This window comes from Manis javanica, chromosome 2 (genome assembly GCF_040802235.1).
Source record: "Manis javanica isolate MJ-LG chromosome 2, MJ_LKY, whole genome shotgun sequence".
Lineage (NCBI taxonomy): Eukaryota > Metazoa > Chordata > Mammalia > Pholidota > Manidae > Manis > Manis javanica.
The window spans coordinates 186,610,862-186,636,340 of record NC_133157.1 but is presented as its reverse complement, the minus strand read 5'-3'; the positions used below and the strand labels follow the sequence as shown (position 1 = coordinate 186,636,340).

Sequence of the window (25,479 nt, the reverse complement as noted above, 5' to 3'; positions counted from 1 at the left end):
TCTTTTCATGTGTCTGTTGGCCATCTGAATTTCTTCTTTGGAGAACTGTTCAGCTCCTCTGCCCATTTTTTAATTGTATTACTTAATTCTTTAATGTTACACTTTGGAGCTTTCTAAAGACAAAATGGGGACTTCTAAAATTAGCTAAAAATTGATTTAATATTTATTCTAATATGGCTTTCTTCCATTTTTGCTGTGAAAATGGGGTGTAGTGATTCTTCTCCCCATGTGTGTATTGTCCAGATAGCTTTATTACTTCTCTCTTTAGTGATCCCCACTCCCATTGACTGTTTTGAGAAATCTGAAAGTTGAGGAACCCATGATGAAGGTTAAATTAAGATAGAAGCAATACAAAATGAATTTCAAAAAATGTATCTGAAAATTGAATGTCTTAAAGTCAACTTTCAGATCTACAGTGAGAGTCTTTCACAATCACAGAGATAAAGAGAATCAGCCCTAACTGTTGGTGCTTCTTGCTTGGGCCGAGGCCACCCTAATCCTTTCCAGGTTCTTCCCACCACCCTCAGCCTCAGTAATCAAGGTAGCTCCTGATAGTTAGGTCACAACACAGAATGGGTGGGTAGTGGGTGTGTCCCCTTCACACAAAACCAAATCCACATTGCAGCATGTGGAGGAGACTCAGCCGACCCCCTTCCATTTTATGCCCAAAAGCCCCTATGGGGGCTCACCTGTGGGTGCATCACAGGTGGTTTGCCATTCCCTATAGAACTGTGTGAGAAAGGATGTGGCGTTGGGTGTTCTCTGGACTGGGTGGAGTAAGTTGTCCAGTGTGGGTGGGGTGTGCCTGCTAGATGCTAGCTCATGCCGGTGACCCATCTCAGAATGCCCTCTGCAAACTACGTGAAGCACAGCCTTTCCTCCCAGTGACAGTGGCCGGCAGGTAGGGCTACCCCATGATAGCTTGAATTTATTGATTATCAGAGATAATGTGAACAGGTGGTATGCAAAGAAGCAGTTCAGAGGTGGCAGTGTAATAGTGTGGCACAATAGTTGGATGAAAGAACAGTTTCTGAAAAGTTTAGGACCTACTGCCTGTACGTAGGAAAGTGATGATGAACAGAACACCCATGGTCTGTGAAGAGAGATGGGTTTGACTCTAGTATCTCCCATCTCTGGTAACATAGCCATTGCTCCCCTCTCCAGAAATAAGCAGCTTCATTACTTCTTGAGTTTTAGGCTTTAAAATTTAGAGAGCTTGTCCTTGGAGTGATGCCAGAAATATTCCTTCAAGAAAAATGTATTTTCTTTTCCTACAAGAAAATAATCTGGGCATAAGTTCATAATGTACTACATTTGAAATTTGGCAATACCTGCCCTCTCTGATGTGGTGACAAGAAGTGAGCTTTAAGGCATTTTCTGTATGAATCTGTGATTTAGTGTTGTAGGTTACCTTATTACCTGTTGACTGTTGTTTCCTTGTATAGATTGCTAAGGCCTTTATTCCAGAATGAAATTATATTGGTTTGTGAAAGTTTTATTCCATCAACGGATATCTGGAGGTTGGAGGTGAGGTCCCTTTAAAGGCTGTTTGCTAATATGATTATTGGGTAAGTGGTGTGTTATTAATCTTATCTTTCTGTTAGCTGGTCTGCTTATAAGTTATATGGGCAACTGTCCTAAAAGAACTCTGTATTTTCACACTGTTCTTGCTTGTTCTAAACTTTAATTTGAGGTGGGAGACCTGGGGAGGGAGCTTTGTTGAGATTAAGATCAGGAACCTTTTCTGCCTCTCAGAAATGTGCTGTATACAAGTAATTATACATTTTTCACTGTTGGAACTATATCTAAAGAACTGGAAGATTGGGAGAAGATTTGGTTAAATTTTATCCTTTCTTTGCTTACTGTCTGTAAAGCCAGTTCAGACACAAATGACTGCAGTGTAGACCGTGAAGGTCCTATGTGAGGGAGAAGCTATATAGACTTACCACGGAAGAAAATTAGGGCTACCAGGAAACGTTCACGGACAAGGTAGCATTTGAGCTGGGCCTGAAATCGGTAGGAATGAGACTGGAGTAAATGTACTGGTGGCAGATGATGCTGATCAGAGTGAAACATGGGCAGTGCACCTTCTTTTACAGTTCGAGATACCCTAAAACCATCAGTTTGTGGAAGGTAGGGTGTCAGGAATACCTTTCTGTCCTGGAGAATTGAAACCTTTTAGGGATCTAAATACATCTACATTTTTTAGTTTTAAAAATTGAACTAGAAATCCCTACGGTTGCCTTCCCGTCAGGCCTTTGTGTGTGGCCGTGCGGTGTGTTACCCTGTGGGGGTAGGCAGACAGGACTGAAGGACTGCCCTGAGTGCTGGTGCCACTGAGGATCAGGGAGAAGGTGGATTATCTTTGAAATTGTAGTGTTGAATTTGGGAAAATGGGACTGAAATTATAGGGAATTTCAAGGGCAGCAACAAAATATGTTAGTTTCTAGCAAGTACTGTTCAGTTTGATTTCTTGTCTCTCTGTTAATAGCAGTTTGCTGTTAACCTTACCTTGGTGCTTTAGAAAAAATTTCAGCCTCTGGTTCTGTACAATGTATATAAATTTAAAGGAATAAAATAGATTAGAGAATCAGAATATGGAATAAATCTTGGGTGTAGGAGTACTAAGGATTGTCAGAACCTTATTGCTAATCTATCCGTTGTGTGTTAAAAGCTACCCCACAAAGGCTTTCTTGTTTGTCCGTGAATGAGATTAACTGCTGAGTTATGAGGTTGTTTTGTACTGTTATGCTGTACTCTTAAAATTGTTTTTCATCACAACTGCATGTAAAAGTTTATTCTAAAAAGGAAGTTGGTGAGCTCTAGGGTGGTTTTCTGTTTATTTTAAAAGTGGAAAACTTGTTAATGTTGCTATGAGAAGAGAGAAAGTTAATATCTTTAAGCATTTTAAGCTTTTGGAGGAAGATTCTGTAGACAAGCACCTAATACTTATGTAGAGACATTTAGTAACTATATTTAAATGAATGTGATCATTGGCCTGCAGTGATTATGTGATTTGCATGTCTGCTGGGGACTGTAATGTTAATAGGAAATAAATAGTCCTTGTTTTATTGCTAGCTTTTTTTGCTTTAAGGTTTGTCACTTTTATGTGGGATCTGTGTAAACTAATGTGTAGGTTTAGTCATGACAACTGTTTCAAGATTTAGAGGAATGATACAAGTTTTGTATATATATATAAAAAATTTTGTATTAATTTTTGGGATTGAATTTAAGAGATTTAAAAAACTTGATTATTTAGGGGAACATTCTGAGTGTCCATGTAAATCAGTTTGTATCTGAAAGTTTCAAATAGGTGAAATGAATTGAATGTGACAATTACTAAGTGATCTTTCCATATAAATGTTACATGTATATCCTCCATTGATATATTTGCTTTTTATACATCCATAAGAATTTAAGAACTGAAAAGAACCAGAGTTGAGACTATTAGTCTTTCCTTGCATAGATGAGAACCTGAAACCTGATGGCTTTTGTGAGGCCAGTTAATAGTAGGTGAGGTGCTATCCAGTAGGTATTGATTCCAGTACAAATGGGCTTACATATCAGATGTTTTAGGAATCTACCATGATTTTTCAGATAAAATTTAACTGAGGGCAGTAGCCATTTCTTTTATCCCTTACTAGTCTGAAATTTGCTGTTGAGTTCTTCAGCTTCTACTTTGTAACATTTTGATGTCCTCAAAAGCTTATTTTAGTTTTATAACTATTATGTAGGTGGAATGATATTTGGAGCCATGATTATTGTCCAGCTTTGAAAAGGCTTTAACAAATTTAATTCCTTTGTGCCCACCCCCTCCAACTGTATACTTTGTGAAGGCTCTATCTAGCAACAGTTGTTGGGCTAAGAAAAAGGAATGGAAATGAATAGATTTAGTTGTATGCCCTTGAACAAGTACTCCCTGAAAGTGTTTCTACTATGGTTTAGGGGACTAAAATCTTTTTAAGCTTTTTCTCACCTTCTGGCTGGAGTCTGAGAACTTTTGTAAATTACTCATAGTAAATGTGGGCCCAGGAGAGAGAGAGCGAGCTCCTGCCTCTGCTCTGGGTCTTCTGAAGGCTGTTGTGATTGCCCATTTTGGAACCTCCCAGTTTATTTTTTTCCCTGTTTTCTAGTCAGCCTCCTCTCAGAGCTCCTGAGTTCCACAGTACATTACTCTTGGGGTGCAGCAGTGTGACTTGTCAGTAAGCTAGCTGGGATTCAGTGAAAAAGCTTGTCTCTGTAGCACATGATGAAAACACATTTTTGTTGATGAAAGTAACTGCAGCACTAGGTTGTGAAAATGAAAATGTACTGAGGCCTAAGCCACACAAGATAAGAAGCTGTTCTTGGGAGTGAGAATAAAGTTACCAGTGAATAGGTACTTCTTGGGGGAGAAATTAAGAATGGCATCGTTTGAAAGTTATTCTTGCATAGGACTAAGATTCTGTGTTGGGCAATATACTGAAAGATGCTCCTCAGCACTGGACAGAGGATTTTAGAGAATAAAGCTGAGAGACAGCTGGCTTCTACTAGAATTATTGAAATTATTAGGTTATTTGACCATATAATATGTAATTTGTGGCAACTTTTTAATCCTCAGCTGGCTTTAAGGTATAATTTATTTTTGGATATGTATACCACTTTGATCTTTAAGAGAGTTATTTCAGAAAAACTTTAGAAAGACCAGGTGATTATTTGGTAACTTAATAGAATGGAACTCTTCAAGTCTCTACATTTGATTATATCTTTACATTATAAAATGACTTCTTAGGTTGACAGAAATGCCTAGTTTAAATGAGTATTACAGTATTTTATATTCAAGATGTTTCTTGAGAGAAACAGTAAAATAACATTAGGTAATATGAGTTAATATCTTTTTGTTATATAACCTTTTGAGGTTTTTCTAAGCATACTCCCACTCTTAAAAATGGAAGGGGTCATTCTTTTTTTATAGATGTAGCTGTAGACAGATTGTAACTTACACAGTTTTGTGTCATAAGGCCTTTCAAGATCTTGAGACTTAAGTCTTAAGTCATTTAGGCTTTTGGGCTTTTCTTGCCTCACTGTGTTAAATTCTTAGTAGATATATGCTTGTGAAAGATTTTCATTTCATGATAAGCATATATATTCCAGACCTCTTTGGCATCTGTACACAAGTGTTTAAAAAGTGGTTTTTCCCTGGGTGTTGGTTCAAGTACCTGCTCTGCTGCCACTGTTGTTCTGTAAACTCTAAAAACTTCAGTTTCCTCATCTGTTAAATGAGATTAAGATTACTGTTGAATTTAATAATGAGGAGGTGAGAGAAGGAAGGTATAAAGTTGATTTGTGATCTTTTTTGGAGCAAAAAAATCAAAGACAATATTAAAAACATTCTTTCCATGGCAAGTTTTATGTATATTACTGTTAGAAATCACCCAAATAAAGGCATAAGTACCTAACAGAACTGTTCTTTTTGCAAAGGATCTGTACATATGGTTTATTCACGTTTTGTTTTGTTTTTAAAGGTTACGGGAAGTTTCAGAGAAACTGAACAAATATAATTTAAACAGGTAAGAGTTTTAAGATACTTAAATTTCTTGAATCATTTTTCTTTATTAGGAAAAAACTCATTTAGACAGCAGCTATTAAGAATATTTTAAGTTAACAATCAACTTTTTATGAATTGGGCTCATTTGAATTACAGTTTCTGTTCATACCGATTTTTTAAAAATCTGGCATACCAGGGAACTATAAAGACTAGGGGGATATGATTGTTATCATCTTTCAATTATTGCTTTAAAATAAGTAAATATTACTTTATCAAATAGGTTTTGCCAGTGATTTTTTTCTTCTGTTAATTGGGTTAAAAAGGAAAAACCCCAGGATGTATTTGCTATTAAAAAATCTTACCTGCGTTCTTTTTTTTTTTTAATTCCCCAGCCATCCCCCTTTGAATGTATTGGAACAGGCTACTATTAAACAATGTGTGGTGGGACCAAATCATGCTGCCTTTCTTCTTGAGGTAAATTGTTTGCTCTAAGATAGAGAAGTGGAAATAAAGAGTTAAAATACAACTTCACATTTTAACCATGGAAAACAGCATTTGCAGATCAGAAAACAGATCACCCAGTTCCATTTCCTCATTGTGTAAATTCTCTTGGCTCAGAGAAACCTTAAATTATTTAGTAGAGCTTAGAAAATTAGTAACAGAATGGAGAAGTTCCTGATACCCAAGAATTTCCTTGCTCTGAATGCTGCTAGATTGAGATTTCCTAAGTCATGTTTACTTATTTCTTGATAATGTCTGTAAAACGTATTTCCCCATGTTAGGCGTGAGCACCTTCTCCAAGGGAGCTTGTTGTCTTCAGAATTGATGGTGATAGGTACATAATCTGTTTCTTGAATAAATTCACATTTTAATACACATTTTTACTTTGGAAATTTCTATTTTCTTTGCTTTTAGGATGGTAGAGTTTGCAGGATCGGTTTTTCAGTACAACCAGACAGATTGGAGTTGGGTAAACCCGATAATAATGATGGGTAAGACATGATGACTTTTTTACTTAAATATTTAGCTCTTGAAAGGTATTCTGTTAAGCTTGTGTTTTGATTTTGGTAACCCTCAAGTTAAAAAAAAAGGATTGTAGAAAATGAGACACTTAAAATAGAGTGAAATGGTTACTTTGTAGTTTGATTTTAATATTTATGCAAGCAGTGATTTATAGCTAAAATATTAGCATTAAAAGTAGCAGAGGAGTCCATGATCACTTAACAGAATAGGTTACCAGAAGAATGATGATGTATTTGGTAGGTCCCAAGTCAGATCTGCTCTCTTTGATTGAAATGACTTTTTAGATCATGTTTTTTCTCCCTTTTAATATTTCAAAATCAAGTAATTCAATTTGAAAATGACAGGGTCTTTAAAACTTTGGTCTTATTTTATAAATGATGGCATATTAAAAAGGTTGCTAGGTAATATCTTAGTTTCAGTGATCACTTTTAAGGAAAGCATGGTTACATTCAAAGATTTAAAGTATCATTTACAGACAATTCATTTGCAGTTGAACTAAGAAAACCATTTCAATCAGGCCCCTGGATTGTTTTGAGGCTTCAGGTTAGGTTTGTTCTTTGATGTGAAGCATACATTTCAGGAGGAGTAATCAGAGAATTGTTAGCTGTTACTTCACCACAGTTAGAACCCAGAATTGAGGGCTTTTCCTAGGCAGTTGGGGACAGTTCTGTGATTGTTCCACCGCTTGTTGTTTCCCAGGTCAAAGTTGAACAGCAACTCAGGGGCGGGGAGGACATCGAGGCCGGGTAGGACAAGTGACTCTCCATGGTTTCTCTCAGGTTCTGAGACTCTGGGCAGGCTGGCAGGCAACACCCTGGGGTAAGTTGTGGCTGGTTAATGGTCTGCGCTGGCTGTTGCTTTGTGAGTGCTTTTCACTGTGAGTGATCATCTTCAGTACCTGGTGGTGGAGTGAGGAGTCACCTGAACTTGAGGCCAGAGCTCATGTTGCTCATGGTGTGCCACTATGGTTAGCCACAAAGGCTAATTACAGTTAACCCAGGTTCCTAGCCTTTTAAAAAAGACATGGTTATCATCATGTCATTTATATTATTTATGTTTTTCAGTGATGCCGTCTTTTGTCTTCTTTTATGACAAATTCTTGGGTAAAAATATCTAACATATATTTCTGATGCCCAGATCTTTCAGAGTTGATTTAGCGAGGTTTGAAAATCATGTAAGTAAACCTTATAGCCCTTAATAAAGTTACATTTACTTTTTAAAATTGAGGTATATTGACATAAAACATTAGTTTCAAGTGTACTGCATAATAATTTGATATTTGTGTATGATGTGAAATGATCAACACAGTTAAGTCTAACATCCATCACCATACAGTTACAAAATTTGCTTTTTTCTTGTGATGAGATTTATTCTTCTAGCAACTTTCAAATATACCATAAGTATTGTTAACTATAGTCACTATGCTGTACATTACATCCCCATGACTTATTTTTCCTAAGTTTGTACTTTTTACTTTTTAAATTATTTATAAGATGTATACCCTTTAAATTAGATACTTAACTCTTATATTTTATCCAAAGTTGATAATGCTATCAAATTAAAGAAATGGTACACAAATTTCAGGCCAGATAATTTCACTCATTTTATACTTTAATTCTTGAAGAGCCAGATTTTCTGAAATTACCCAATTAATGATTAAATAATGTTGAATCAGTCAAGTCTGCATATGTGTACAAAGGCTTATCAGAGAAATATAACTAGGAGCAATTTACATTGTTTTAAAATGTAAATAAGAGAAATAGGAAGATTTTAAACATTTTTGACACAGAATTTCTAGGTAAAGTTAAATTTAAAAATTGAGAGCCCAAAATGTTTTCTTTATTTGCTTTTTTGTTTAGTGCTGAACTAATTATTTTGAGGTCTAAAGGAGGTCAATTTAGTTAAATGCCACCTTTAGCTCATTCTGTGCTGGAATTATTAATAGGAAGCTTAGCTATGATCTTTATTAAACTGTTATGTGTCTCTTTTTAGTGGTTCTGTGCACACAGTGAACATAATAACAGTGTATGATAAAGAATTCTGAAAAAAATAGCAATAATAGATGAAATTTCAATTTTATTTGTTAAAACCTGGAGAAAGTTTGACATTTATTTAAGAAAGAACTAGGGTTTATGGTACTATGTTAAACTTTTGAAAGATCAAAATCTCTGTTTAGTTGTAGAGTGAGCAAACTGCAGCCTCAGGCTAAATCTGACCCCTCCTCCTCCTCCTCCTCTTATTGAAACACAGTCAAGCTTGATATTTTACTTACTGTCTTTGGCTGCTTTTGTGCTAAGATGGCAGAGATGAGTAGTCATGACAGAGACATTTGAGACATTTAGCCTACAGAGCCTAAATAAACTGCTTGTATTTAATTAGGCTATTAGACATTAGCCTAAATAAACTATTTACAAATCTACTTTTACGGGAAACGTTTGCTGACCTCTTGTTTAGTTTATCCATTTATGTGGTGGCATTTGTTCCTAATCCTGTATTCTTTATTTTTAAATTTTAACTTTTCTTTTTGAAATTGTTTGACTTCTAAAAAGCTTCAGAAACTTTCATGGGGCTTCTTCAAATGTTTACATTTTATAAACATAGTGTACTTAATCAAAACCGAGAAATTAACACTGATCACTGCTTAATATACAGAGTTCATTCAAATGTTACCAATTGGTCCACCCATTACCCTGTCCTGGTGCAGGATTCAATGCAGGACCCCATACAGCCTTTAGATGTCGTGCCTCTGTAGTCTCCTCCAGTCTGGGGCAGTTTCTCAGTCTTTTATCTTTCCAGATCCGGATGAATTTGAAAAATAGCTGGTTATTTTGTAGCATGTTTGCATTTGTCTGTTGTTTCCTCACGATTAAACCTAGATGATACAATTTTTTTAAAGCATTTTTTTGGGCAGTTTTCAGGTTCATAGTGAAAATGAGTGGAAGGTACAGAGATTTCACATATACTCCCTGTCCCCCTGCATATGTATAACATCACCCACCAGAGGGATTTATTTGTAACAGTTGGTGAACCTACATCGGTTGACACATTATTTCACCCAGAGTCCATCGTTTACTTTAGAGTTTGGGTGTTGCACATTCTGTGGGTTTGGGCAAATGTATAATGATTTGCATCCTCCATTATAGTATTATTTAGAGTAATTACACTACTCAAAAACTCCTCTGTGCTTACCTGTTCATCCCATTTTCCCCCTAACTCCTGGCAACCACTGATCTTTTTACTCCTCTGTAGTTCTGTCATTTCCAAAATGTCATATAGTTGGAATGATACAGCATATAGCCATCTCAGGTTGGCTTCTTCCACTTACTAATACGCACTCAAGTGTCCTCCATGTCTCTTCATGGCTTCATAGCACATTTCTTTTTAGTGCTGAGTGATATTCCAGTGTCTGGATGTACCACAGTTCATTTATCCGTCCACCTGCTGATGGATGCTTGCTTCCAATTTGGCTGTTATGAATAAAGCTGCCCTAAACATTGTGTACAGGCTTTTGCTTGGACATGTATTTTCAACTCGTTTGGATAAATACCAAGGGGCCCTATTGTTGGATTGTATGGTAAGAGTGGGTTTATGTTTGTAAGAAACAAGCAAACTTTTTTGAAATGGCTGTATCATTTTGTATTCTCATCAGAAGTGGGTGAGAATTCTTTTTGCTCCACATTCTTGTCAGCATTTGATGACATTAGTATTCTGATTTTGACCATTCTAATAGGTGTGTAGTAGTGTCTCATTGTTTTAATTTGCATTTCTCTAATGACATATGATGTGGAGCATCTTTTCTTTTGCTTATTTGCCAACTGCATGTCTTCCCTGGGGAGGTGTCTTTATTCTCTTCCTCTTTGTAATTAATACGTTTTTTGTGGAGATGTACTTTTTGACTGTAAATATCTTATTTTTATGCTTCATTAGCATCCATTGATGATTTTTTGCCTTAATCATTTCTATGGTGTAGGCCAAAGAGTGATTTTTTTTAAAAAGAATTTCCATCATTCCTTTTACACTTACTAATTGGAATTCAACTGTAAGGAATAACTTTGCGTCCTTGCTCATTCTATTCTATTCTGTTTTTATTCATTTATTTATATCATTATGGCCTCATGGATATTTGTTTTATTCTATAGTTTATAACCTATTACTGTTATTTATTATGTTGCTCAAATTGTCCTAGATTTAAATTCTCTTCTCTTTATAAGTAAAATTTGGATATAACCAATTAAAATAGACTGCATGACAGAATGACTGAAATAGAGCAATGAGATTTTATGACTTTGCTAATAAAATACGCTACAGATGTAATAAAGCATAGTACATTTGAGCTTGAATAAAACCTCTGTAGACCTACTCCAAAGAAGATTAGGGCTAATTTTAAGACTTTAGAATGTAGAGAATCAATAATTTTTGAGTCCCTTTACCCATCCTTGCCCATACTTCTTTTTCCCATCCACATTTTTGTCTTGTCCTTTCCTCCCACCTCCCTCCTCTGTCCCTCTGTCGCTCTCCCCCCTCCCCCACCCCTTACCTCTGAAGAAGCTGTGTAAGCTTTCTTTAGCATTGGGTTCATAAATTATGGAATTGAAAAATGTCACAGCCCAGTGACTAAGCCATTACCGGTCATTTGTTTGCCTTTGTTGGGTCTTGCAGATGTCTACCAAGTGTAAGCATTTAAAGACTTATGTTTTACTCAGCCTCTATGAAAATTCTTCCCTGTTTGTTGATGATGAACTTGTGATTGAGTTATTTTATAAATAAATTTTATAGTCAAAAATATTTTCCTTCCTAATAAATTTTTTCCACTTGAGTTGTATAGTGAGTTTTCTCTCTTTTTGTGTTGATTACAATAAACTTTGGAGAAGTTTGCAATTTGTAGTATGTGCTAGAGAATCTAGGACAAGCAGATCTTGAGTCCCTGAAAGGGATTCTTAGCCCTAAATTTACTAAATACAATCAAATATGAGAGACCATCCCCACACACCATAGTTCCTACCTCCTCCCTTCACAGTCTAGGCTGGCTCCTTTTGGGTTCAGAGAGGTGTTGTGAATTGGAGCAAGTGGTCTCTGTTTGACTGCTGCATTTGATACATTTTGGGATAATTAGTTGTTTTGCTTTTCTGTCAACATGGAGAATTGAAAATTGATCATTTATTTTGGCTGATCATTCTTAGGAATGCATAGCAGTCAGAATTTATGGGAATTTATATATTTGTCCCTTTGGTGTTTTTTGCTATTCGGAAGGTTTGTGTACTAAAGATTCCTAACTGCTGCTGTTTTCTCCCTTTCATGATTAGTCAAATTTATCATGGGAGATGTTTCAAAAATCTTCTAGGTATTTTCATTAAACTCATTTCAAACCATGGTAAGGGTAAGACACCACCAAAAATATTTGGGAAAGAGAGTTTGTGTTCAGTAGTAAAGTTAACAAGGAGATAGTAATATCTAAATATCTGTCATTTAGTATGTGATCTAATTCTGTTACTTGTTGTCACTGGACATAATAGATGGTAGGTTTAAGCTGCTTTTCATTCATTTGAGGTACTGTATTTTCTTTGGAGTTTAATCTGAGCTAATAATTAGTACAGGATTTGAAATGTGAAAGCCAAGCAAGTCATTGTAATTAAAAGTTGTTGAAGCTGCTAGCTTGGTGGGTTAGATAGTAGGGCTCTAAGTGGATGCCCATTTTTAAAGTATGTAGCTGATCAGCTGATTGTTCCCATAGGAGAACATAAGGTTTTGTTGCCAAATGCAAACCTCTCCACCTCCCAATCCACCTTTTTGTCCTGAGGGTTTTTATGTGAAATCTCCTGATTTAAATGTTGGAACTAACTAATATCTTCATGGAAATAAATATACACATATAGACAGGCATACACATACCAAGCATATATAGTGTGTGTGCGTGCATGAATCTGTGTAGATGTGTATATGCATTTAAATGAACTTTATTTTAAGACAGTTTTAGATTGACAGAAAAATTACAAAGCTAGTACTGAGACTACTAATACACTCCATACCTAGTTTCTACTGTTACTAATATTTAACATTAGCATGGTACTTTTTTTTTTATAATTAATGTATATTGACACATTATTATGGACTGAAAGCTATAGGTTATTCACATTTTCTTTCAGTTTTTCCTAATGTTCTTTTTCTGTTCCAGCATATCACATTACATTTAGTCATCACTTCTCCTTAGGCTGCTCTTGACTGTGACAGTTGCTCAGACTTTCCTTATCTTTGGTGATCCACATGTATTTTTTAACCAGCCAGCCAGGTATATGGACAAGACTTGGCCCATGGGCTTTAAGTTTGCAAGCTGTGGACTAATTCCATAGCATGTATGATTTCATCAATTGGTTTTGAGTTAATTCTGTTATCTTGAGCACCATATAATAGGATCAAACTTACAGGATTAATTTGATAAAAGTATAGCGAGTAGAAACTAGTTGTCCCAGTATTTTTGAGTTTAACATTGAAAGTTACATAGCTCCCTATAATTGCAGAAAAAAGAATCACTAATTCTAATATTGTCTTTTGTAACCACTGATGAGCCTGTTAGTGTATGCTTAGTTTAACACAGTACTGTTTCTCTAGATAGCAAGCTAGTTACTGTTCAGAAGCAGTCGAGGTAGTGAGACTGGTAGGGTGGATTCTGATGGAAGGAACCCTGCCGAGTGGGTGTGAGTGGGGTGTGAATAGTCCTGGTGATAGTCAGACTAATGGGCAAGCCAGAGAGATTTTTGATATTTGTCTTTCAACTAACCTCAGTTGAGAGTTTATGTAGCATAGATTGCAAATTGGCAACAGTGGTGTTTAGATGATTAATCCAGCAGTGAACTCAACTGTTTTAGATAGGTTGGTACTCTCCACTCTTCCTGTCATCTTGACTTCACTTAATTGCATAATCTTTCTGTTCCGTGTAGAGATTTGAGTTTGTAATACTGTTAATGTCTGCCCAGGAGGTGTGTGTACTGGAAGGTATATCTGATCAAGTTCTAGCACTATTTGCTTGGGGGGAAAAAGGTATGCATGCCTTGATGGAAATAAGTCATCCCACATATCTATATTAGCAATATAATTTGTTGTCCAAGCTGGGACATTTTGGAGTGAAATTAATAATTAGGCTGATGAAATGAATAATTAGGCTTCAAATGGCACAGTCTCAGGCAAACTGGGACGTATAGTCATTAATTATGTCGTTTTTTAAGACTCTTCAGTGTGGTTCCCCCTCTTTTCAAGTTGAAGTAGTACATTTACCTTTTGAATGTTTAAAAGTTTTAAGAGTAGTTCCACCTGAAAGAATTAGTTTTTTACAACTTACAGAAAACCATGAAGTAGAAATGCTGATTTGAATACCTAGTGATATGTTTGATTGATCCTATATTATTTTCTGTTTCTTAACAGTCACAGTGCATATGTATAACTTGAAAACATATCTACTTGGTAAAATATTGCTGTCTTTGATAGCACATGGCTTTATTTTTTTAATCATGGTAAAAATCACATAACATAAAATGGACGGTGTTAACTGTTTTTAAGTACATAGTTCAGTAGTATTAAGTATATTCAAATTGTTGTCAAACAGATTTCCAGAACTTTCTTATCATGCAAAACTGAAACTTTATTTTATACTCATTAAACAGCTTCCCTTTAACAAAGGCAACCATCATTTTACTTTGTTTTGTGAATCCTTTAGATACATAAAGCTTTAGATTCCACATACAACTGGAATTATATAGTACTTGTCTTTTTGTGACTGGCTTATTTCACTTAGCATAAAATCTTTAAAGTTCATGTGGAGCAAGGATTTCCTTCTTTTTTAGGGCTGAGTAATATTTCAGTGCATGTATACACCATATTTTGTTTATACATCCATCCTTTGATGCACATTTAGTTTATTTTCACTTCTTGGCTATTGTGAATGGTGCTGCTATGACCATGGGCTTGCCAGTACCTCTTCGAGACTCTGCTTTCAATTCTCTTGGGTATATATATATCCAGAACTGGGATTGCTTGGTTATATGGCAGTTCTGTTTTTAATTTGTGAGGAACCTCCATACTGTATTCCATAGCACTACACCATTTTACAATCCCACCCAACAGTGCATGAGGGTTCCAGTTTCTACACTGCCCTGTGCATACTTGTAATTTTCTTTTTTTTTTGGATAGTAGCCATTCTAATTGGTGTGAGGGCTATCTTACTATGGTTTTGATTTGCATTTCTCTGATGATTAGTGATGTTGAGCATATTTTCATGTGCTTTTTGGCCATTTGCATATAATCTTGGAAGAAATAATTGTTCACATCCTTTGTGTTGATCCATTTTTAAATTAATTTTTGCATATGGTGTAAGGTAAGTGTTCGGTTTCATTCTTTTGCATGGGGGATCCAATTTTTCCCATAATTTGTTGAAGACATGGTCATTTCCCCATCGGGTAGTTTTGGTGCCCTTGTTGAAGATTTTTTTGACCCTGTATATCAGTTTTATTTCTAGGCTCTCTAGTCCATTCCATTATTCTGTTTGTCTTCATGCTAGTACCACACTATTTTAGTTACAGTAGCTTTGTAATAATAATTTTTGAAATAAAAAAGTGTGAGTCCTCCAGTTTTTTTGTTCTTTTTCAGAATTGTGTTGGCTATTTTGGGTCTCCTGAGATTCCACATGAATTTTAAGATGAATTTTTCTATTTTTGATTGGAATTTTGATATGAATTGCAGTGAATTTGTAGACTGGTGTGGGTTGTATAGACATATAAATAATATTAAGATTTCCATTCCACAAACATGGGATGTGTTCCCATTTATTTGTGTTTTTAATATTTTAAGCTGTGTTTGGTAGTTTTCTGTCTTTCCTCCTTGTTTAGATGTATTCCTAAATACTCTCTTTGATGCTATTGAAAATGGAATTACTTACTTAATTTCCTTTTTGTCAATGTCCTGTACTTTTAATGCTCGTTTGTGTGTGTGGGTTTTTTTGGGGGAGTAGGGGAGGTCTGTGAATAGTTCTTTATCATTACATTTATGAATGTCTTGCTACATAGCTGAAATTAAGTGATGTTTTATACTGCCGCCTTTCAAATGCATAATATTATTTTTTTCTAAAATTATCTTGGGCAGTTCTTAGGCTGTAGGTAGAGAATCCACATAAACATGAATTGATAGAGTACATCAACAAGTGCAGAAAGGCTCTAAAAAGGATGATACCAGGTTTCTTGGAAATATTTTTTTTCCATTGTACTGAGGAAACTATTTACAAAGTTTTTTGTTTGCTAAGACAGAGGTTGAGCTTTCCAATTAAGTGAGATGAGAGACCCAGAATTTGTTGTATAGTTGTTTGGGAATTGTTACTGGTTAATATATTCAAACATTTTTCAGGGAAAGAAAAGGAAGGCTTGGAAAATCAAATCTGCACCAGATCGGTTTGCAGTGGGAGGTTGAAGGTTTTAGCTTTTAGACAACTGCAGTGAAGAAGTATTGGGAGTAAAGTACCTCTTTCTAGATTGGTTCAGAGTATTAGATTAATTTTAAAGAGGACTGGCACTGTCATAATTTATAAGGTTTATGTGATTTATATGACCATTTTTTAAAAGATCTGACTGAATGCAGAAAAGCAGTCATTGTGTGGTTGGTTATCTAGCTTACTTGATTTGGGGATTCTTAATTCTCATGATTGGGGCAATAAGTAAAGATGTAGATGTCGTGCCCTTTCCAAGTTGTTTTCTTGTACTTTAGAGAAAATTATGAATGTATTAAATAGTGGCATCTACTTGGCCAAGGTGGTTAATAGTGCTAAATATTAATAAACTAATATCTTTGCAAATCAATATTTTATTCCAGGCAAAGAACTTTGAATCTTAAACCCAGTCTTAAAAAGAGTTCTACCTCTTGTGTATCAGATTGTTGGTAGTTATGTTTAATGGGTCTTTCTTGCAAAGACTGGATGTGTTCTATAACTCATTTTAGAAATGTGACTAGAAATATCTGGTATGAGGGTCTTTAAAAAATTATTTCAAAAGATGTAAAAGTATGATACTTAGCTTTCCAAAAATGAATTATTTTAAAGCTCAGTTCTGTTACTTTGTTATGTCAAAATACTATAAAATATGTTAGACAAATAGCTTTATCTTAGCTTAGAGGAGTGAAAATGAGACCAAAGTATTCTTTTCAGAATGATTGTTTAAAATGCTAATTCTGTAAATTCTCCAATATTTAGAAGTCGCTGGAGTTCTGGAGTAGGTGGAAGTGGAGGAGGATCTTCTGGTAGGTCATCTGCTGGAGCTCGAGATTCTCGCCGACAGACCCGAGTTATTCGGACAGGAAGGGACCGAGGGTCTGGGCTTCTGGGCAGTCAGCCACAGCCAGTAATTCCAGCATCCGTCATTCCGGAGGAGCTGATTTCCCAGGTACGGCTCTTGTAGAACACTTAATGTAAGATAAAAGGTCAACAAGACAATCATGAGAGAAATTAAAGAAGATACCAATAATTGGAAACACATCCCGTGCTCATCAATAGGAAGAATTAATATTGTCAAAATGGCCATTGTGCCTAAAGCAATCTACAGATTCAATGCAGTTCCTGTCAAAGTACCAATAGCATTCTTCAATGAACTGGAACAAATTGTTCTGAAATTCATATGGAATCACAAAAAAACCCCGAATAGTCAAAGTTATCCTGAGAAGGAAGAATAAAGCTGGAGGGATTATGCTCCCCAACTTCAAGCACTACTACAAAGCCACAGTAATCAAGACAATTTGGAACTGGCACAAGAACAGACCCATAGACCAATGGAACAGACCTGAGAGCCTTGATATAAACCCCACCATATGTGGTAAATTAATATAAAATAAAGGAACCATGCACATACAATAGGGAAATGACAGCCTCTTCTACAGCTGGTGTTGGCAAAACTGGACAGCTACATGCAAGAGAATGAAACTGGATTATTGTCTAACCCCATACACAAAAGTTAACTTGAAATGGATCAAAGACCTGAATGTAAGTCATGAAACCATAAAACTTAGAAGAAAACATAGGCAAAAATCTCCTGAATATAAGCATGAGCAACTTCTTCCTGAACACATCTCCTTGAGCAAGGGAAACAAAAGCAAAAATGAACTCATGGGACTAGACCAAACTAAAAAGTTTCTGTATGGCAAAGGACACCATCAATAGAACAAAAAGGCATCCTGTGGTATGGGAGAATATATTTGTAAATAACATATCTGACAAGGGGTTAACATCCAAAATATATAAAGAACTTACACGTCTCAACACCCAAAGAGAAAATAACCTGATTAAAAAATGGGCAGAGGATATGAAGAAACAGTTCTCCAAAGAAGAAATTCAGATGACCAACAGACACATGAAAAGATGCTCCACATCACTAATCATCAGGGAAATGCAAATTAAAACCACAATGAGATATCGCCTCACACCAGTAAGGATAGCCAGCATCGAAAAGACTAAGAACAAATGCTGGTGAGGATGCGGAGAAAGGGGAACACTCCTACACTGCTGGTGGGAATGTAAACTAGGCTAGTTCAACCATTGTGGAAAGCAGTATGGAGGTTCCTCAAAAAACTAAAAATATAAATACCGTTTGACCCAGGAGTCCCACTCCTTGGAATTCATGCAAAGAATACAACTTCTCAGACTCAAAAAGACATATGCACCCCTATGTTTATCGCAGCACTATTTATAATAGCCAAGATAATGGAAGCAACCTAAGTGTTCATCAGTAGATGAATGGGTAAAGAAAATGTGGTACATATATACAATGGAATACTGTTCGGGCATAAGAGAGAAACAAATCCTACCATTTGCAACAACATGGGTGGAGCTGGGGGATATTATGCTCAGTGAAATAAGCCAGGTGGAGAAAGGCAAGTGCCAAATGATTTCCCTCATTTGTGGAGTATAGCAACGAAGCAAAACTGAAGGAACTAAATAGCAGCAGACTCACACACTCCAAGAAGGGACTAGTGGTTACCAAAGGGAAGGGGTGTGGGAGGGCGAGTTGGGATGGAGAGAGAAGGGGATTGAGGGATATTATGTTTAGTACACATGGTGTAGGAAGTCACGGGGAAAACAGTATAGCACAGAGAAGGCAAACAGTGAATCTGTGGCATCTTGCTGCACTGATGGACAGTGACTGCATTGGGGTATGGGGGGACTTGATAATATTTGTAAATGTAGTAACCACATTGTTTTGTCATGTGAAACCTTCATAAGTGTATATCAACAATACCTTAAGAAAAAATAAAAAATAAAAGAAAGATAACAGGCCAACGTGAGGTTTAGCTGAGTATAGTGGGCTGTAGTTGTGACTCATGCTGTGAATTGTGAAGTACTGCTTCTCTGTATTGATTATAGAAAGATAATTTTGATAAAGATTTTAATTGAGAGAAGCATAGCACTCTTACTTGTTTTTTATTTTAGGCCCAAGTCGTTTTACAAGGCAAATCCAGAAGTGTCATTATTCGAGAACTTCAGCGAACAAATCTTGATGTAAACCTTGCTGTAAATAATTTACTTAGCCGGGATGATGAAGATGGAGATGATGGGGATGATACAGCCAGTGAATCTTATTTGCCTGGAGGTTGGTGGATCACCGTCAATGGCTTTCTCATGTCTGGAGAGAGGTTTTTTTTTTTGACTAGGGAATGGAATTTTAAAGTACAATGGATTATTCCTTCCAAGGTGATAGATATTTTTTCACTCTGATACCTGATTCACTTGTAAAATTCTTTTTAAGGGGAAATGGGGGCATGTTTTTGCCTAGTGGACTTTTGTTTGGTCCCAGTAAAAGGCATGCATGTGTGTGCATGGCTCTTATCACTGGCTGGCAAGGTGACCCTGGAATGTTATTTTTTGATGCCCTTATTACTGAATGTGTAGTAATAACTGAACTGCCTTTGGATTCTGACTGTGTTGTCAGTGATGGTCACACATATCGTAAGAAGAAATCCTCTTTTCTTGTGATTATTTAGTAGGTAGCCCAAGTGTTAAAAACGTGTATTTCAGGTTCCTTAAAATTTTTAATAATGTTTAACTTTATTTGCTAGGAAGTTAATGCTCTTTTCCCAGGTTATGTCAGTAGTCAGTCCTGATTTTATCTCTTTTAACTTTCAGTGACTTTTCAATGGTTTGCAGGTGTTTTTTTTATCTCTGCCTTATTGATATTTGTTTCTGTTTATAGAAGATCTAATGTCTCTTCTTGATGCTGACATTCATTCTGCCCACCCAAGTGTCATTATTGATGCAGATGCCATGTTTTCTGAAGATATTAGCTATTTTGGTTACCCTTCTTTTCGACGTTCATCGCTTTCCCGGCTAGGCTCATCTCGAGGTAATTTTGCCTTATCTCGCTATGCTCGTTGGCTGGCTGTGTGGAAACTCAGTGGTAGAATTCACTGCTTCTGCAGTTTTAATATTAAAAATAGATGAAATCATTACTTGTTAGTGTTTTTAGATGCTTTGTCATTAAAACTAGTTATTGTTGATTTTGAAGAGCCACAAATAGTAATTTAGAGATGGTCTGACCTACATTGTGGAATACTTTCAAGGGTTATGATTTACCTAACTATATTTTTAATTAGAAATATGGATTCTGAACTAAAAGCAGAATTCTACTTTACAGTGACATGCAGCATTCAGAAAACAAGTCTCTTTAGTTTACTTGATTAAGATATTGTGTTCATTTTTAAATCCAGGTTAAATGGAAGGGTGAAATATGGAAAAGTTGATTGGAATGGGATTGGCCAATAATAAATATATAGAAATGTTTAGCTTATTCAAATGCTATTTTCAAAAGTTTGAAACCTTACAAGATGCAGTACATAATAGAGGTTAGAAAGAAAGAGTTTGAAATCATAAATATATAAGACTTTCTCTGTATAGTCTTGTGTAGTATATGTTGGTATAGATTTATCTTGCTTTTTTAACTTAAGTCAGTAGTTTACTGTCCATTTTGTAAAACTGCTTGATTGAAGTAACAGACAAGAATCAGCTATATTATTTATTGATCATTAGTAACCTGGAAAAGATGCCATGTTATTTTAAAACCTTGATGAAAATACCTAGTACTTAAAAGCAGAGTTTAAAAATAACAAACCTATGATCTTTAAATATACTGAACCTATTAATAAAACAGCTTAACAATTAAAAAAAAATAAATGTAGACTTTACTGTCTTAAATGCATCAAGTATTGCAATTTCAAATAATATCTAACACAACTCCTTAATCTCCCTTTTGCATTTCCTTAGGTCTTTCTATGTAGGTATTATTACTTCTAGTTTGAACCACTTGAAATTGCTGATACTTGATCATTTTTGACGTGTGTGGATGTCAGTTTCATATGGTTCAAATTAATACTGTTTTTAATCCTTCTTATCCAAGTTTTGGGCAGTACATTTTGATTTCCTATTGAAAAAAATAATGTTTGAGCAAATTGGAAAAAACTGGCTTTAAAGAATTTGAATGTCAATTTGCAGGAGAAGCATTTTTGTAGGGAAATCTTTCTATAAAGAGTCTAAAAAAAAGTCTGTCTTGTTTCTCAAAAAATTGAAAAGAAAACTTATCCATAAAAATCCAGCATATGAAATTACTTTTAACAGGAGCTTGGATGATCAAACATTTTATAGTTGATGCTAATGGATTTGTATTTAAACCTTTTCAAATTTTTTCCCTGTATGTGCATTAAAAAGAAGAAAAAAGACTTTCTAAGAAATACTTTTGGTTTACATATGTACATTATCTAATGTGTTGAGATTCTTATGCATGGTTTCTAATGGATACTGTTATGGTAAACATTTTTAAAGAAAGCCAAAAATTTTAAACTCTATTAGAAATATCCTTTTTATAATAAAGCAATTCTGCTCTAAAAGTATGTAGTTGGAAATCAAAAAAGTCTCCCTCAACATAGTTCTTAAAAATATACTAGGTCAAGAGTTAATGTTTTGAATGTTGCATGTCAGGCTTATTAGATAAACATTTACATTAAATTTTTGTGAGTAGATAAACTGCTGTTAGGTGCATCCTGAAGGGTCTTTACTAGAGAGTGGCTTACTTTTATCCCACTGGTGTGACCCAATTGCATACCAGTTCTCCTTCTTCCCTTAGAGAGAGACTCTGAGCTGTTGCGTGAACGTGAATCCGTTTTACGTTTACGTGAACGAAGGTGGCTTGACGGAGCCTCATTTGATAATGAAAGGGGCTCTACCAGCAAGGAAGGAGAGCCAAACTTGGATAAGAAGAACACACCTGTTCAAAGTCCAGTATCTCTAGGAGAAGATTTACAGTGGTGGCCTGATAAGGTATTTGGAAAAAATTCCCACCCTTTCTGTTTCAATGGATTCCTGGCCACCCTCTACTCTGAAGTTACTGTTTTATTTTGGATTTTTGTACTGCCATTATAAAAAAGGAAAAAAAGACATAAAAATGATATTTTTATTTTGTTTTAAATTACAAGCATCTTCATTTGGTACTACTACATGAGTCATCTTAATGAGGTGGGTTCAGTGGTGCTCATTTTTTTTCTGATGAATTAATTCAGTGAAATCAGAATGGTAGTTCCAGATAACACATCAGCATTCTGGCTTCTCTTCTCGAGGTGATTACACTGTGAATGATGGCATACCCCTTGGTAGATACTTGTTTGGTAATGTCAGGTGGACTCAAGCTTGTGCAGGCAGTCTGTAGGCATTGATGCAGTGATGCAGTCCGGGCAAGATGAGGGATCTGTGTTTCTTTGGTTAGTTAGCTGCCCTGTTGCATGGTAGTGATTCCATGAGGCCCACTGTGCTAAATGCTATGGGAGACTTAAGCAGGCTGACCTGGAGTGGACTGGGGGAATTCTGCTGTACATCCTCAGGGAAAGCACAGTGACTGGCATCTAGAAAGCATCCAGGATTTTTAAGTTGATTTGAATCTCTGAAAATCCATCGCCACCACAAGTGAACAGTGGGTGCATCCTGTTGGTGGTGTGTAGGTCTCATCTGGAGTGGCTGGTGGCTGTCTTGAGGAGCTCCTGTAGCAAGACGCTGTTGCTCTTCTTTTTGGAGTGCCTGTTTGTCTCACTCCTGGAGCCAGTTGGGTAGGAAGTTGCCTTAAGTAGAAATAAAGTAAAAGAAGATGAGAACTTTGAGGCTATTCTCTAGCAGATAATGAGATTCTGATCAGGATCCCTTTTATTTCTTTGACATTGATTTTGAATTAAGATATTAAAGGAAAATGTTTAACTTACTGAATTGATTTTTCTTAGTTATTGTGAATTTTGATGTTCATCTATTTTCCTCTGCTCCAGCTCATGTGAAAAGCTTGAATGCAGGAAGAAACACGAATTTCAGTCAGTCTCTTCGTAAGTGAAAGGTGGTTCTGTTTTCGTGGCAGCTGACACACTTTCCTTGAATTGCATTGTCTTACTTATTTCTATAAAACTAGAAATGTTCCAAGTTTCACTTTTACTTTGTATGATACAAGGTAATTTAAACCATTGGGTCCTTCCTTTTTTCATACATTGTTCTGTATCCTGCTTATTTTGCTGGGATCATATCAGGACTGTGCCTAATTCATACTGGCAAGAAGTATTGGAGGATTCATGTATCTATTTTAATAGTGCCATTGCATATATGTTAGTCTAGGTTTCCTTATCATGTATTATATTTGGTTAATGAAAGTATTTTTGAACAGTACAAGTTTGTAAGCTTTTTTCCTGGCTAGCAGACCCTCTGTTTGATTTTGCCACTCTTTGTTGGCTTTTACTGATGGGCATGTTTTAGATACAGCTCATTTTCAGAGAGAATTACAGTCACAAAATCTTGACACTGTGCAGACCACTTAGTGTATTACTTCCTTAGTTGGTTTAGCCATTGAACAAAGGAGGAATGTCAACTAATATATTGAAGTACCTATGCCTTTTTTTCCCCCTTAAAACACCTTATTTTAAAATACTATCATTGAAAAAGAACCACGTTTTATTAGCTTATGACTGAAATTTAGACATCAAAAATTTCAGTTCAGGGAAAGAAAATAGCTTAGGGCCAGTCCAACTGGTAAGCATTATCATTTCTCAACAAGTGCCATGAGGTGACTGTTCGCAAGCCTGAATGCTGCACTCAGGAGAAGAATGCATGGAGCTAATAGGGGAAGAAAGGTCTTAGCTTCAGGTAACTTTGGGGTAACATGCAAAATTGTCATGCAGGGGTAGAGGCTAAATGCCACATGAAGAAACAGGCCATACGTGGGACCATACTGGCCTCCAAAATGGGGAGAGTGATTCCTGAGGAGTAGATTTTTGGGGAAAGCTGGATCAGAGATGGAAATGTAGGTGGAGAAGGGCGGTGGAGAGGGCAAGGAGAAAACACGTCGTTCCAATAATGATTTAGCATAATACGAAGTGATACACAGATAGGCAGTCTATTTGTACCTAACTCTGTGCCTTGAAGTCCAAGTCCCTGATGTTCACAGGTGAACCAGCCAAGTTTATAATGGTTTCTGAATAAATTTACCTAAAAATATCAATTTCCTTATTATGCTTATATCCCATCCATCCTCCCTTCCTCTCCCCTCCCCATTTGTGTCCCTCCCCATTTTTGTTTATTTTATATTTCTGGAAATAACTGTGATAATACAGTTACTTTGATGAGAAGATGAAATCTTTCCATTAGGTGATTTTCTAACATGGCTCCATTTTCTTTTCTCAGTCATTCTTGAAATGTACTTTTCTCAGACTAGAAGTTGAGTTCTGTGTTCCTGAATACATATAAATATTCATATAAATTGTAGCTATATATGAATTTATACCAACCTACTTCCAACAAGAATCAAAGTAACTTATAAGGGAGGAAAATGCAGCTACTGTAGTAACAAAGACTGCTGAAATTAGAATGCAAAGATAAGAGCTAAGTAATAAATGTTGAGAGGAGGGAGAAAAATTAAATGGAAATCCATGCTAAGTAAATCTGCTGTAGTGAAACACATAAACGTCACTTTGTGCCCTGTAACAAAACAAACGCTGTCAATTTGAAGGATGCACACATACTTTATTTTCAGGAAATTCTCAGAGAAGAGCTTGCTGAGAGTGTGTGCTGGTGATGAAGAAGCAGAACTGTTGCAGCAAGTCAGTATTGTTAATTTACTGTCATGTATGTCCCTTACTGTTCTGGACCTTGAATTTTTTTTTAAGGTTGGCCACTAGGTAATTTCCATCATATTTTGAATGGTTTCTGTCTCCCTTCGGGAAGGGATTTCTAATTTGGTTGATGACCTGTTTGTTGTTATTCAGACAGTTGCAATTTTTTTTTGGTATCATTAATCAACAATTACATGAGCAACATTGTGTTTAGTAGACTCCCTCCATCATCAAGTCCCCCTCACATACCCCATTACAGCCACTGTCCGTCAGCATAGTAAGATGCTATAGAATCACTACTTCTCTTCTCTGTGTTGTACAGCCCTCCCCATGCCCTCCCCCCTACATTATGTCTGCTAATAGTAATAACCCTTTTTTCCCCCTTTTCCCTCCCTTCCCACCCATCCTCCCCAGTCCCTTTCCCTTTGGTGACTGTTGGTCCATTTTTGGGTTCTGTGAGTCTGCTGCTGTTTTGTTTCTTCAGTTTTTTTCTTTGTTCTTGTACTCCTCATGTGAGTGAAATCATTTGATACTTGTCTTTTTCCGCCTGACTTATTTCACTGAGCAAAATACCCTCTAGCTCCATCCATGTTATTGCAAATGGTAGGATTTGTTTTCTTCTTATGGCTGAATAATATTTCATTGTGTATATGTACCACATCTTCTTTATCCATTCATCTACTGATGGACACTTAGGTTGCTTCCATTTCTTGGCTATTGTAAACAGTGCTGCAGTAAACATAGGGATGCATGATATGTCTTTTTCAAACTGGGCTGCTGCATTC

The 25,479-nt window shown here is 36.0% G+C and overlaps 1 protein-coding gene across 4 annotated transcripts in view; it reads left to right on the top strand.

Annotated features, from left to right (window-relative positions):
* UBR5 (ubiquitin protein ligase E3 component n-recognin 5) overlaps positions 1-25,479 on the top strand; it is a 133,119-nt gene that overhangs the window by 33,035 nt on the left and 74,605 nt on the right. For 3 of the 4 annotated variants that reach the window (XR_012128341.1, XM_036995290.2, XM_073229913.1), the window contains exons 2-9: positions 5,505-5,549; positions 5,920-6,001; positions 6,443-6,519; positions 7,250-7,369; positions 16,776-16,965; positions 19,002-19,161; positions 19,762-19,911; positions 21,667-21,878. Coding sequence is in view for 3 of the 4 variants with exons in the window: in XM_036995290.2 (XP_036851185.1) it covers positions 5,505-5,549; positions 5,920-6,001; positions 6,443-6,519; positions 7,250-7,369; positions 16,776-16,965; positions 19,002-19,161; positions 19,762-19,911; positions 21,667-21,878 (1,036 nt within the window). In the remaining variant the exon portion in view is untranslated. The remainder of the gene's footprint in view (positions 1-5,504; positions 5,550-5,919; positions 6,002-6,442; positions 6,520-7,249; positions 7,370-16,775; positions 16,966-19,001; positions 19,162-19,761; positions 19,912-21,666; positions 21,879-25,479) is intronic. The other variant, XM_073229914.1, reaches the window with a different exon arrangement.